Below are 13976 nucleotides of genomic sequence, written 5' to 3'. Positions count from 1 at the left end.
TATGAGTTCAGGAAAATTCTTTGAAAGATTATTTTAAAGAAAGCATAATAACAACATAGAAAGTGCAGACGTTAAGGGAAAGCTCACTCTAATTTCACTACCCTAACACATCATCTGGTTTTTGCACCTTCTCTTCAAGCTCTTGATCAAACCCACGTGTATTGAGAATCTCATCATATGCAGGCTTACATCTTGTGTTGGAAGCATTGGTGTGTTCTTGTCTTTCTGAAGGTCGTTGTCAATGACGTGGTTGAGTAGGGATACCATTGATTGGAAAACTAATCTCCCGTTGTTCAAACCTTCCAGGTGTTTCTTGGTTTTAGTTTTGGTTTTGGCTATTATAAATAACACTACAATGAATAATTTCACGTTACTTTTAAAAACTTTTTATTTTGAAAGAAGTTTAGACTTGCAGAAGGGTTGCAGCAATAGAAGAGTTCCCATATGCTCTTCACCTCGCTACCCCTAAGTTACCAGCTTAAATACCAGAGAATAACGATCAAACCCAAGAAGTGGACATTGGTACCACACCGCTGACTGATCTACAGACCGAATTTGAATTTCACTGGTTTTCCTGCTAATGTCCTTTTCCTGTTCCAGGATCCAGTCCTGGATCCCACATGGCATTTTCTTGTCTCCTGAGTCTCCTCCAGGCTGGGACAGTCCCTTAGTCATTCTTTGTGACCCTCCTTGGTCTTTCATGATCATTACTCTTTTGAAGAGGATTGACAGTGACTATGGAGAATGTCCCTCAGTTCGGGCTTGTCTGATGCTTCCTTGCGGTTGGATCGAGGCTGACGTTTCTGGCGTAACTGTGGAGCCGTGTGACCTTTTGTGGCCGCGGCCTCAGGAAGGGATCGATCCTGATATGTCTGATTGCTGGTGATGTTAACTTTCATCTCACACTTTGAACCTCTCTTGGAATGTTGCTTTGGGAGAGATTGCAGAAATGGTATTCCTGGCTCAGAGGATGTCATGCCAGCTTCTTCTCTGCTAGTTTCCTCAATGGCAAGCAGAGTGAGGGAAGTATGAAGACTTGCGAAATGCTATCAGCTTAAAAATATCATTAGGGCCCGGGTTGGGGAGCTCTTTGAAAAAGTTAGAAAAAAAGATGTCCCCCAGTTTATGTTTCTCCCAATGCTGTAAAAATAAAGCATCTAAGATGCAGCCTTGTGTTAGCGAAACTTTGGCCTCATACTGTAGGTTGATATATATCTTACCACTGGGTGAATTTTTCTTTTATGAATTACGGGAAATTACTTTAAAGAAAACATAATAACAGCACTACACATGGTTCTGTTAATCTAGTCGGCTGATTACAAACAGCAGTAGTGTTTCTCCCTCTCGTCCAGTAAGTAGCAGGCAGATTTCACTGTGCAGCTCCCTTCGTGGATGTGGCATCCTCATTGTTTATCTATTTAGCATAGTCGTCTGCTTCTTTCTTTGACAGACCAGCAGGTATGTTGGCCATGTTCCTTTCTATCAGACCAGACTGGCTTTGTCCTATAGAACCAGAACTGGTTGCCATTAGTGGCCATACAAGGGTTCAAAATTACCTGTCTCTCAAGAAAGTTAGAGATTGACAGAAATAAGCTCTCAAATGCAGGTGAGAGAGTGGAGAGACCTCAGGAGCAGGCTGTCTGGAGGCTCCCCTTCCCACCCCATCAATCCCAACTCAGCCTCTGCAGGAACTGGCTGTCTCACCAGCTGGGCACAGCTAAATAGCCAGCGGAGGCGTGGGGTTCCTCAGGGCTGGAGCTGGAGTCGGGGCACCAAAACCAGCTGGCCTGCCAAGTCAGAGGCTCCCACATGGGAGAACTGAAAGGGTTTAGGCGGGATTAAGGCCCACCCGACAAAGCTAAGCGTGGAGTCAGGCCTCCGCCTGAGCAGACTCAGGTGGACGAGCAGGAAGCAAGCCCTGATGGAAGGTCTCAGTTGACTCAGGGAGGGCCGGGCTGCACGCGGTTTGTGGCCCACTGTTGTGGGCTGGTCATGGAAGGGGGCACAGGTGGGTCTGGCTGGCTCAAGGACGGGGTGAAGCCTAGGATGGCTTTTCCAGGAGTTGTGACCCTTGGTGCAAGCTTCCCACTGTCAGCGTGCGTGTTCGGGGGTGGCCTGAGCCTCTCTCTCTCCCCAGGTGGACAAAGCCCTGAAGCAGAAGTCCGACATCGAGCACTATCGGAACAAGCTGCGCCTCAAGGCCAAGAGGAAGGGTTACTACGACTTCCCGCTGGCGGAGACGAGCAGAGCTCAGCCGGAGAGAAAGAAGATGTACGAGAAAGCCCCCAAGGAGCTCCAGCACGTTTTGGACCCAGACCCAGGCCTCTGTGCCCCGTTCGCTGAGTCTAGAAGCAGGTGCGGTCTCCGAGGGGTGCTCCGAGGGTCCCGTACGTTAGCAGCATGTGGCGGAGGTGTACCCGTGATGCGGTCCCCGTCCTTTCCTGTGACCTCAGGGCTGATCTTCGCAGGCTGCTCCTCTGGACCATGCTGGTCTGTGCGAGCCCGTGCTCCCTCATGAGTCTGGAAGAGAAAAAAATTGAAGCCGTTAAAAAAATACTTGGGTAAACAACCATAATTGTCCCTTAGCTTAAACGATGTTTTCAAACCAGTAGCTGTTTCAGAGCTGGGTAAAAATGTAATTATCACCTGCCTGGTTATGCAACTTCCAGATCAAGGGACATGGTAGGATTCAGTTATTCAGTGGCTCTTGCACAGGAATGCCAGTGTGCCACCTCCCCTTCTCAGTCCGCTCCAGCGAGGGCTCCCCCAAGGCCTGCTGGGCTCCGTGCGGGTCCATTGCTGTAGCTGTGCTCGTTGAGCCGACGTTTACCATCGCCCACTCCGTGTCAGGCATGTGTGCCGTGCTGGTGCTCGCACAGTCACCTGTGCTACTTCTCATTCACGAATTCAACTCGGTCGACGTTGACGGTGGACATCACAGCCCAGTCACTGCTCTTGTGGAACTTAAGGTCTGATGGGAGAGAAAGATAACCACCCCAAAAGTTTGTTACTCACAAGTGCAATGGGTGTTTGAAATGTGATGGGCTGTGACAGTCTAAAACGGGGGCTCAGCCCCGTGGTTTGAATTGGCATCCTTGAAGCTTTGTTGCTAACTAAGCAGAGTGACCTCACCTTCCGGGTGAAGGGGTAGCGGTTAGCAAAGCTAGATGTGCCCGTCTTCCTTCTTTTCCTCCCCACCCCGAAGCACTTGCTCAGAAGCATTTTCATGGTTTGAGACCATCTCTTTAGATACACATTCTCCTTGGTGACAGCCCCTTGGCTCTGAGCCTGCTAGCACTCTGCCCCGCAGCCCTGGCAGAGGCGCCCTACGCACATGGGGAGAAACAGGACAGTTCCTGGCCCGAGTGGGGATTTATTAAAAGCAATAATGACTATGTGACAGGTGTGGATGGAAGCCACAAAGTCAAACCAGGAGATGGGGCTAAACTTTATGAATGGACATAATTTATTTTCAATAGAGAGAAGGGGGAATTGCACCCAGCGCTTCATTTGCCATGCTTCTGATGAGGCCTGGTGGGTGTGGCAAGCTGTTGATCTAACGTCACCCTGTGACAGGGGTCACAATGTATGTGTCACCAAGTTGATAACTGTGGAAAAAAGAGAAGAAAAGATTGGGATTTCTGGGAGGCTGGGCATTCTGGTGCTTTTCCTCTGAGCTTTTGGCTCTTCACGTCAGGGTTGGTCTTTCATAGACTGATGAGGGGACTTGTTTTCCCAGGTTCCCTGCTGACACTCGGAAAATGGGTCAGAGATCACGTGCAGCTTGGAAGTTATTGGAGAAATAAATAAAAATTTTAGTTAAGTCTTTCTGTAAGGAGAATGAGCACAGGCTTTTCCTGTAGAGACGCGTCTCCACAGCTGGGCATATCTTCGGGCCAGATTCTTAAGGCCCTCTGACAGCCTGCTGATGCTGTGAGTGTGTAGTCCATTCTCAGTAAATATCTGTTGAAGAAATGACTGAATGACTCTAAAGCACCAAAAATAATATTAAAATTTTTTTTGATCAGTTAATGGAAAAATACGGATACCCACAAACCAGATGAGGTGGGCGTAGGAATGGAGGCCAGATCAGCGGAGGTGGGGTGGAGAGGAGGATTAACAGAGAAGGAGTGTGGCAGGAGGCAGTGAGCGCTGAGGTGCTGTTCTTGTCAGTGCTGCGGAGGCTGCTGCCGCGCCCACCTGTGAGCTCAGGGGAGAGAGACTTGCCTGCTGTGTGCTGCCACCAGTTCGACTCTCCAGAGCTTCTGCTCTCGGTGACCTTGCACCGCAAGGCACACGTGAGGGCATCATTCTCTGGTCCAGAGTTGGCATCAGTAACCAGAATTTCCCCTGAGACCTAAATTAAATCAAAGACAAAGTTTAGATTCCAAATGTTGACTTATCCCCATATGTTTTAAGAGTTTTCACAGATTTTTTCTTGAGGGTCAGAAGAACACCCCTGTTTTTATGTTATCAACTCTTACCTAGAAACACAAAGTATATAATATAAAGGCCGACACTGTCAGAGGCTGCCTGGACCCTCCGCTCCCACAGCTCCTGTGGCGGGCAGCAGCGTCCTGCTTGCTGCAGACATCTCTGACTCCGCCTTGAGGGCTTTTTCCTGGTGGCCCCTGAGCAGAATTGTCAGGTGCTTGACGTTCTGGAGCAGCCTCAGTCAGTGACAGATGGGAACTGATGGATAAACACCCCACGAGAGAGCTTCGAGGTGTAAGCTGTGCTGTGTAATAATCACATTTTCTAGATTCCCTGTTTGATGATTTGATGTCTGGGGCCTCGCTGACCCCGAGGAAGCTGTCCCTCCCAGGACTGGGCCACCAGTTCCTAGAGACAGTAAAGGGCTCCCCTGCAAGTGCACCTTTCATATGGGACCCAAACAGGCCAGCGCCAAACCCCAGCCACTTCCTTTACATGGGCTCTCACACTCTGGGCCCTCGTCCCCCTGCCCTAACTACCTGAGGGCCAGGTACCAGACAACTAGGGACGGCCCTGTGCCCCAGAGTCTGCGAAATTCTCCTACAACCCAATCCCAAGCCTGCTGACCATGCCCTGCCCATTCCTTCCCACGGAAACCACAATAAAGCCTCTTGCCCACATTTCCCCCTTGCTCCCACTGCCTGGTGACCAACCTGCTGCTTCCCTCGTGGCTCTGTGGCATGGTGCCTCCCTTCCTCTCAGGATCTGTGAGTATAACACGCTTTCTTTTTGTTGGCGGGCGTCTCCTGATTATTTGTCTTGCTGTATCTTCATAAAATCAGACCATTACATGGGAAAACACCTGTCTGCCGTACTCCTCCAGTGAGTTTGAGCCATATGTCCCCAAACACTACTCTGCTCTGTAGCACACCCTTTATTGGCCTCCTTTCGTTCCCTCCCTCAGTTTCCCACTTCCCAACTTATGCATCCTGGAACCCTCTCCCAAGTAAACTGGAGAGCCCAGCCTACGGCCATAACTCATAAAGACAAAGTTGCTCTCGTGGAAGCGAGGCCTCTTCCTCCTTCTCAGTGGCTCCATTCCATCTTTATGGAACCCTAGGGTTCCACAGAACACAGTTTGGGAACTGCTTTCTTAACCTATAGTGGGAGTAAAAAGCCCCTAAAAGCCCAAATAAAATTTGTCATTATCTACCCAGCAATATTTTCAGGGGTAAAAAACTTACTTTTCAAATTTGAAAGTTTTAAAATTTATTAAGTTTTAAAGAATATAGCAAAATGCCAACAAGAAATGAATATACCTAATGGAACTCTGATTAAAATACGTAATTTCTCTACCTGAGAGCTTGATTTATTTCTAAGTGGTTGCTTGCACACCAGGCACATGTTGGTCAGTTGAGATCCACGTTAAACAGCAGACTTTGAGCTTTGCATCCTGATGGAACGTTGTCTCTGATGGACAAGGAGACAGGCGTGCACTCCAGGATCTAAGCTCTCACCCACAGTCATGATTCTTGAAAGGGCTTACACAGTCTCACAGTCTCACTGTTGTATTTCTGGTACTTCCAAAATAACCTACTTAGATGTCAATTGCTAATCCTAGTGTTTACTCCCCCACCACCTTTATTAATAAATCTTTTCTAAATGGGCTAATTGGCAACCTCAGGACAGCTGTGCAGTCTGCTTTTTCAAAAAATGATTTGTAATTAGGTCAAGGGTGAGAATTCTTTGGGGTCTGGCTTGAAGTGTGAATCACTCAGAACAGACTCTCTCACAAGGTTGCGCTCCATTCCTAAAGGAAGCTTATACTGCTGATCTAAAGTCATCCCCCATCCTCGTCACCTCTGTCATATCTCTTTTTCTTCATATCACTTATCACTCTCTGAAATTCTCACATACTTGTCTGTCTCCCTCACTAGGATGTGAGCTCCAGGAGAGCAGGGCCATGTCTCTCCTGCTCACTGTGGGTCCTTGTCATCCTCCACAGTGCTTGGTGCATAGTAGGCACGCAATCGATATTGGATGGATCAAAGGATGGATGAACGGATGAGTGGACAGAATAACAGATGAGCCCCAAATTGCCTCTTGGTTTGTGGCTTCTTAGCCCGGAAGTGAATCCACTGTGGTGAAGGTAGAAGAGAAAGTCTGTGAGCAGCCACAGTATTAAGCTGCTCATTGGCCACAGGGCTTATTAACACATCCTGGAACCCTCTGTGGGAAATCAGGAAGATTACAAGGTACCGGAGGCTGCCGAGTCAATAGTCGACAAGAGCAAGTTTGTTCCTCCAATGTTAGCTGTCTTAGGGGGTCAAAGGAGAACCCCTGGCCTTGCCGTCAGCAGAACTTTAGATGAGGTTCAGGGTTGCAATTGATTATGGTTACCTACTTTCCATATGAAAAGAGCATTTACAATTCAGCCAAATGGTTACAGCATCTGGAAAGAAAAAAATCTTTATTCCACTATTTCCGTGGTCCCTGATGGCGGGGAACAATGCCATCAATTCTGAGATTTGCACGGCAAACCCAAATCCCTCATTGGCTGCTTGCAGTTTGGATCAGTGGAGAATTCCATCTGTCAGGGCATTGCTGCATCGTAACAGTTGTTGAATTTTCTTCAGGCAACAGATGAAGAACTCTGTCTCCCGAAGCCGGCAGTCTCTGAACAGCCCGAGTCCGGGGGAAACGGAGATGGACCTTCTGGTGACTCGGGAGCGACCCCGGCGTGGGATCCGGAACAGCGGATACGACGTAAGTCCCTGGTGGCCAAGGTGAATGCCAGCTTTGCTTTCCCCCGAAAGCAAAGGGATAGAGCATCCCACAGTGTTTCAGTTTACTATATATTTGTGGAATTTAAGAATGCGCTAAAGTGTTTTCTATTTTATTATTCCTGATTACCTGTTTTGCAGAGTAAGACTACTTGGAATTGTCAGAGTGACAAATTATTGCTAAAAGGATCTTGATTTCTAAATGGAACCATTTTATGAATAGTACATTATTGACCTGAAACTCAACAGCGATTCTAAATATCCTTAATTTTTTTCCGTCTGTCCTTAGAAGCTCAGTAGGAACCATGGCTGTGGGTTAGAATGCCTTAGAACGCAGGCTTCTTTTCAATCCATAGCAATGTTGAGAAGTTGGATTTGTTCCTGGTTTCATAACTCCTCAATATGCCATGGAAACAATGAGATGTCCCACAGAGCGATTCGGTGATTTCACATGATGAAGCACACGCTTAACGTGCAGCGATGCCTCTAAACCACAAGACTCTTCTAAACCCACCAGACGTCCCCAAATGATGAGTTACGATTTGGTGCCTCCTGCAAAGTTGTTTACATCCTGTCACATGTAGCTGCACCCATGAAGGATACTATGCCGAGGTGTCCATAATGCTTACCCTGCCCCAGAATTTCAAATGGTCTTGAATATACATTTAGGTTTTATGAAAAATGTTTCTTTCCGGGGCCAGCCTGGTGGCCTAGTGGTTAAGGTCACGTGTTCCACTTTGGCGGCCCAGGGCTCGCAAGTTCAGATCCCCGGTGCAGACCTACGCACCACTCGTCAAACCACGCTGTGGCAGCATCCCATGTAAAATAGAGGAAGATTGGCAACAGATGTTAGCTGAGGGCCAATCTTCCTCACAAAAAACAAAAAGTTTCTTTCCCATTCTCCTAAAATGTTTCTCTAATTACAAATAAAAACATTTTTGTAACAAGAGTTATGATTTGAACATGTCTGGATAAACTTTTGTTATAATTTCTGAGGTTGTAATTTGAATGACAGCCAGTTTCTTTGCTATACTATGCTAATTGGAAGCAAGGAGATGTTTTTCCCCCTAAGGATTGGTCATTGTTTGCCACAAAAGCTTAAAGTGGGATTTTTAATGGTCCAATTAAAAACAGAGAGACTCTACCTAATTTGAATTTCTAATTACCTTCCTTTCATTTAAACTTGATTGTGTTGGTGGTAATAGCCTTATCTTTTATTTCTTTTTCCTTTTTCATATAAAACAATTTGATAGTTTAGTTTTATAAAATTTGAGATGCTTTGGGCAAATTTTTTTTCCTCCAGGTGAAATTATTCAATGTTAATTTTTTTCCTCATAGAAATATTTCTTATACCAAACTCGGTCATCAATTTGATAATCGGCCTGTGGTTAAAAATCAGGCGTTTGAGTTTTCTGATTAATCTCTCCACCACTAGTGAATATTCTTCCCGGATGCTTGTAGTTTGGGGAACTTTCTCTTCTGCTCCGGCATACCTGAGGTATGATGAGATTCTTAATTTATTTCAAGATTGGTATGAATAGATTTCTTGTGAGATTCTAGGCACAGATGTTTTTACAGTTTGAGGAAATAGGCCACAGTTTTCCCTATTAGTCTTGAAAAGGGCACATTGCAGATTTTTTTAACCATGCCATGACTTGTCATACTCACTCACCACTTTTGGAATGTTGTGTTAGTAAATCACCCTGAACAGTAGAAGGAGAGAGAGGGTTTCTAAAAGGAGGTTGCTCACCTCTCACAGACGTGTATAAATATTCTAATTACAGATTACTTTAGGGGGAGCCTACTTCATTCTAATAGATTTTCTTTAAATATACTTTCCTTTGAGAAGTGCACACGATCTTAAAAACATAAGCAAATAGGAGTTTCCTTAAGAGAAGATGATCATCTTGGGAACAATTTTAAGACTTTAGGCTGTTGACTGTAAGAATGAAATTGCTTCCTGTGTCTCTTCCTGTGCCTTTTATTCTAGTCACGTGACAAGTAGCTGTCATTTACTGACTGCACACTATAGACGAGGTCCTGTTCTGGTTTTGTTATGTGTGTTGTCGAATTGAATTTGCATAGTCACCAGTTGGTAGGTCCTCTCATTATGCTCATTGTATAGATGAGAAAACCAAGGCACAGAGCAGTTACGTAATTTGACTCCCTGACTCCAGTGCACCCACCACTATACATCTGTCTTCACATAACGTAATACGTGTCCTGTATTTCTGGTCTCTCAGAGAGGCTATATGTCAGGTCTCACAAGATTTCTTGCGTGGAAATCTCACAGAAGGAAAATATGGACCAACAGATACGGTAGAGAAAGAAGAGAGTCATAGTTTTAAACAACACATTTATTTTCTCAACTCTTGATTTTCCAAAAATGCCCAGGCACTCCTGGCAAAAGAACCCATTAGCCCAGCAGTGAATAGGTCACTCCATTGGAAACATGTCATTCTTCCTACTGGGTCTGGGGATCTTGAAGCCAGGCCAAAATTTCCAGTCATTTCTGCCAGACTACGGAAGCCCCCGGGGGAACTGCTCTGTGATATGGTAGAAACAGAGGCATTGGGAGATTGATGTAATCGTGAATTTTTCACAAGTTGACTGTTTCAGAGTCTCAACAGAAAAGCCTGCATGTAAAAATAAATGAATGAGTAAATAAGCAAAGGGGCACACGCTCCACAGCCCACTCTTAGCCCAGGACTGACGGCAGCCGGGATTGCTTCGGGAGAGGAGGTGTCAGGGCCCGCAGAAGAGAGGCTCTTAGCTCCACAGGGTTTGGGAATCACTGTGTTTGCAGCAACAATTCTCAACCTTTTGGTCACTCTGACAGCTGACGGACTCACACGCTCCTGGCAGTGGCTGTGGCTTACATGGGTGGTAGTTTCCTGGGAAGAGGCAGCCCTTTTGGAAGAAGGCGTGATTTTAGAAAGGTGTCCAAAATTGATCACTCCTGTAAGACCAGACCATGTCATTAAACTCACTTTAGTGTTGAGATTAATCCCTCCCAGTGCATAAAGTGGGTAGAAAAGATATGTCAGCCTAATATTTAAAAGCAAAAATATGTCTATTTCAAAGTTTTTTGTTTTTTTTTAAAGATTGGCCCTGAGCTAACGTCTGTTGCCAATCTTCTTTTTTTCTTCTTTTCTTCTCCCCAAAGTCCCCCAGTACATAGTTGTATATTCTAGTTGTGGGTCCTTCTGTTTGTGCTATGTGGGACGCCGCCTCAGCATGGCCTGATAAGCGGTGCCATGTCCGCGCCCAGGATCCAAACCGGCGAAACCCTGGGCCGCTGAAGCGGAGCGCACGAACTTAACCGCTTGGCCACGAGGCCAGCCCCTCAAAGTATTTTTAAAATGTTATTTTCCGAATGAAAGTCATACAGAAGATAATGAAACAGTGAGGAAGGGAAAAGAAAATGCCCCAAATATGAAGTCTCAGGCAAAATAAAGACCCATGTCTTTATGGAATTTTTCCTATATCAGCCCAATTATCAACCCCATGTGTGTATAATGGGTCAGACTTTGCCCTCAAAGGGCAAGTAATAATCAAGCCATTCCTCAGAAATAAAGACGTTCCTCCTCAGCCTTGATTCGTGTTTGGCGTTTACAAGTCTGCTCCAGGAACCGGGTCAGCTTGTGCCTTGGCTGTGGCGGAGACTCTGAAAGGGATTGTTTGAATTATGATTTTGAAAATGAGTGCTGACCTCTCAAAAGCAGAGGCCTGGGTGAGCTGCTCCCCTAGGCTTCTCTCCAGCGCCTTGTCCAAGCTTCCACCCCGCATGCATGCATGCATGTACATGAATGCATGGGCAGCATGCATGGTAGACCCTCAATGTGGCCACTGGGCTTGAAAATGTTCTGAAGGCTTACTGATGCATTGATGCATCTCAGAAGAGGCGAGGGGGAGGCCTGCTGTAGCCGGCACAGTCATCAGTTCTCGCTCCAGGGGCACTCTTCTTCCGGGAAATGGTAGCAAATATTGGTGGAAACCAAGTCATTTTACAACTGAGAAGGATAAGCAGATCCACTGAAACGGAACTGTATCAGGCGAGACTCCGCTGCCAGAAGCAAAACATCAAGCCATTTTAAACAGATGAAAAATGACTCCAATGAATGAGGTGCTCCCCAAATCATCGGGGTGCTGGAGGAGTTTTCCAGGAAAGACAGAACCAAACCGCAGGGCCGGCCGGAGGAGGGGCTGCCGCTCTGTCCCGGCAGGAATGTCGGGGAGCAGCTGGAACTGCCGAGGAGCAGGAGGACAGGCCTGCCTCACTTCTTCGGTGCAGAGTGCACACTAGGGTATCTGACTGACAGAGCCTAGGTCTTGTGCGCAGTCGCTGCCTCCTGGAGGGCCGGGAAGCGTGTGTTAGCCAGGCAGCCTGGGCACCGCGGCATGCGCGCTGCAGAGAGGCTGCCAGTCCCGGCCCACCACCCCACCCCGGGCACCAGGTAAAAGCAGGATGAGAGGATTCCCAGGCAGGAAGCATCTGAGAAGCAGACGGGGAACTAGTGGAGGACAGTCAGCAAAGGGGAGGCTGAAGCATCGCTCCCAGCGCAGCCCCGCCCCTGCCGAAGCCTGGCTTGTTGTGTAATGGGGTATTTGTTTGCTGGCCTCTCTCGGCCAGCTGCCTTTGTTCAAGGTGAGCAGTGGTTACTGGAAGGAGGCCAAAGACTCAGAATGGTTGTTTCGATGGGTTCGATTTGCAGGAGAATGAAATACGGCCTGGAAAGCCCCCGACTGCCTGTGATAGCAAGTCTGGGCCCTCTACGTAAATTTGCAAATCCTATATTATTAGTGAGAGTCCCTCCTGCTCCCCCACTTCCTGCCCCTCCCCGAGCATCTTATGGCTTCAGCATAATTGTGGGAGACCAAGGAAGGCACGGGAATGCCCTGGCACTGCATGATGGTCCCAGGTAAGGTCCAGCCAACTCTTGGTTTCACTGGGAAGCAAATGTTTGGATTTTGGGATTTTGTCCTACACCTCAGAGGCAACCTGCTGTGGTGCTGGGTGCTCTTGTGTGGATCCCGCCCCACCACCATCACCCCCTTAGCCTCCTACCTAGAACTGTCTCACCTGGTGTCACCATCTCAGCCCTCCATTTCTTTCTCCTACCTCTGCCAGCTAGTTTAAGCTATTAACCCTGGCTTGATGTGTTATCCGAAGTTAATTTATAGCACATTGTATTTTCATAGGGGCTTTTAATTCTAGGGAGTTGTCTGATCATGGGAAATCAGGCTCCCTGATTGAGGTTGAGGATTGGGTGGTGAAGGGAGCCTTTGGTTAATCCACATCTCACCAGGCTGGTGGCTGCCCAGAAAGATACTTGTGAATCCCAAAGATGGAGGCCACATGGCAAGTGGGGGACAGGAGGTGGACTCTTGGCAGGTTTGGGAGGAGCACGCCAGGTTTCAGGATGGCCTAGTGACTTCACTGGGAGCCAGGCATCCCTGCAGGCCCAGGACTTCCCTCCCCTGCAGTCAGTTGCCCAGTGGGCAGGAGACAGACGACTCCCTTCCATTGTGAGGCTCTAGTGCCATCTGCCTGCTCATTCTCTCTGATTCCCTGCGCTCTGGACACTGCCTGCTCCTGTTCTTGGCACCTACCTGCTCTCCTGCTTCTCCTGGACATTGAGACCTCCTAGCTTCTTGACTAGGTAGCCACTTGTTGCATGCTGTGGTCCCCAGCATGCTCTTGGGATGGACGTCTGCAGGGGAAAGGAAGGGTTGGGCAGAGCTAAAAGTTGGGCTATGGTGCAGATACTACCACGCCTCAGCTGACCCCACGGGGAGCCCTGTAGCTCACGCAGCCCCTGGGAGTTGTCCCCAGATTGTGTGAAGCACCTGGGCTTCTGTACTCCAGCATTGACCAGTCACTGGGTGTCCTGGGGGGAAGCAGCTCTCTTTAGCCAAGGACAGTTGCCAGCGAGAGAATTGGCATTGCCAACTCCCGCCAATGCCCAGGAGAGCAAGGGCAATTCCTAGTTGACAGCTCAGGGCTAGCAGCTCACAGTGTGCCCAGTGAGGGCAGAATAAGTCCCACAGTCCTGAGCAGCACAGCACAGTGTCCACGCCACACTGGTTCCTCCCAACCGTGGCGCTCCTGGGCCCGCCTGTAGCCTCTGAACCCCTGTAGGAGCTGGAGGCAAGTGGAAAAGTGAGAACAGTCCTTGGGAATTGCTTCGCATTTCATTTCCTCTGGCAAACATTTGCTGAGCGCAACCATTGCATCATGTGTGTCAGCTATACAGACTCTGAAAGACAAAGGAAAAAATCATTTAAATATTGTAAAAAATTAGCTTTTGCATCTTTTGCTCATATTGTACATTTCAGATTATATATTTCTTTTTATACATTATTCCACAAGGTTGTATACATGGGCCACGTATGCTATACTACTTGGACAATTTAAGGGATCTTCAAAGGTTTTACTCTACGTGACCTTTACCTTCTCTGCTGGCATCTAATGCCATCCAAGCCCCACATGGGAGTCCACTGTACCACCTGTGTGATGCTTTCTGGAGAAGAGAGAGATGGGTTAGCTCTAGTGCTTGCCCCAGGTGCTTCTCCAGGCTAGTGGAGGAGACAGGTAGAGACACGTGCAACATGCTGTGCCAGCGAACTGGCATGGGAGCAGGGAGTCCTCCTGAAGGTCTGTTGCTGTCTGTCTCTTAGCCGCTGCCCACCTAGTCCCCATTATTCACCACTGCTGAAGATGCCAAACAGCTGCCCGAGGAATCATTGTAAAACACA

The 13976-nt window shown here is 47.7% G+C and overlaps 1 protein-coding gene across 2 annotated transcripts in view; it reads left to right on the top strand.

The window, feature by feature from the left end:
- KIAA1549L (KIAA1549 like) overlaps positions 1-13976 on the top strand; it is a 274267-nt gene that overhangs the window by 218671 nt on the left and 41620 nt on the right. For both annotated transcript variants that reach the window (XM_070564670.1, XM_070564669.1), the window contains exons 15-16: positions 2138-2355; positions 7071-7200. In XM_070564670.1, coding sequence (XP_070420771.1) covers positions 2138-2355; positions 7071-7200 — 348 coding nt within the window. The remainder of the gene's footprint in view (positions 1-2137; positions 2356-7070; positions 7201-13976) is intronic.

Source organism: Equus przewalskii, chromosome 11, assembly GCF_037783145.1.
Source record: "Equus przewalskii isolate Varuska chromosome 11, EquPr2, whole genome shotgun sequence".
NCBI classification, from domain to species: domain Eukaryota; kingdom Metazoa; phylum Chordata; class Mammalia; order Perissodactyla; family Equidae; genus Equus; species Equus przewalskii.
This window is presented reverse-complemented; position numbering and strand designations above follow the sequence as displayed.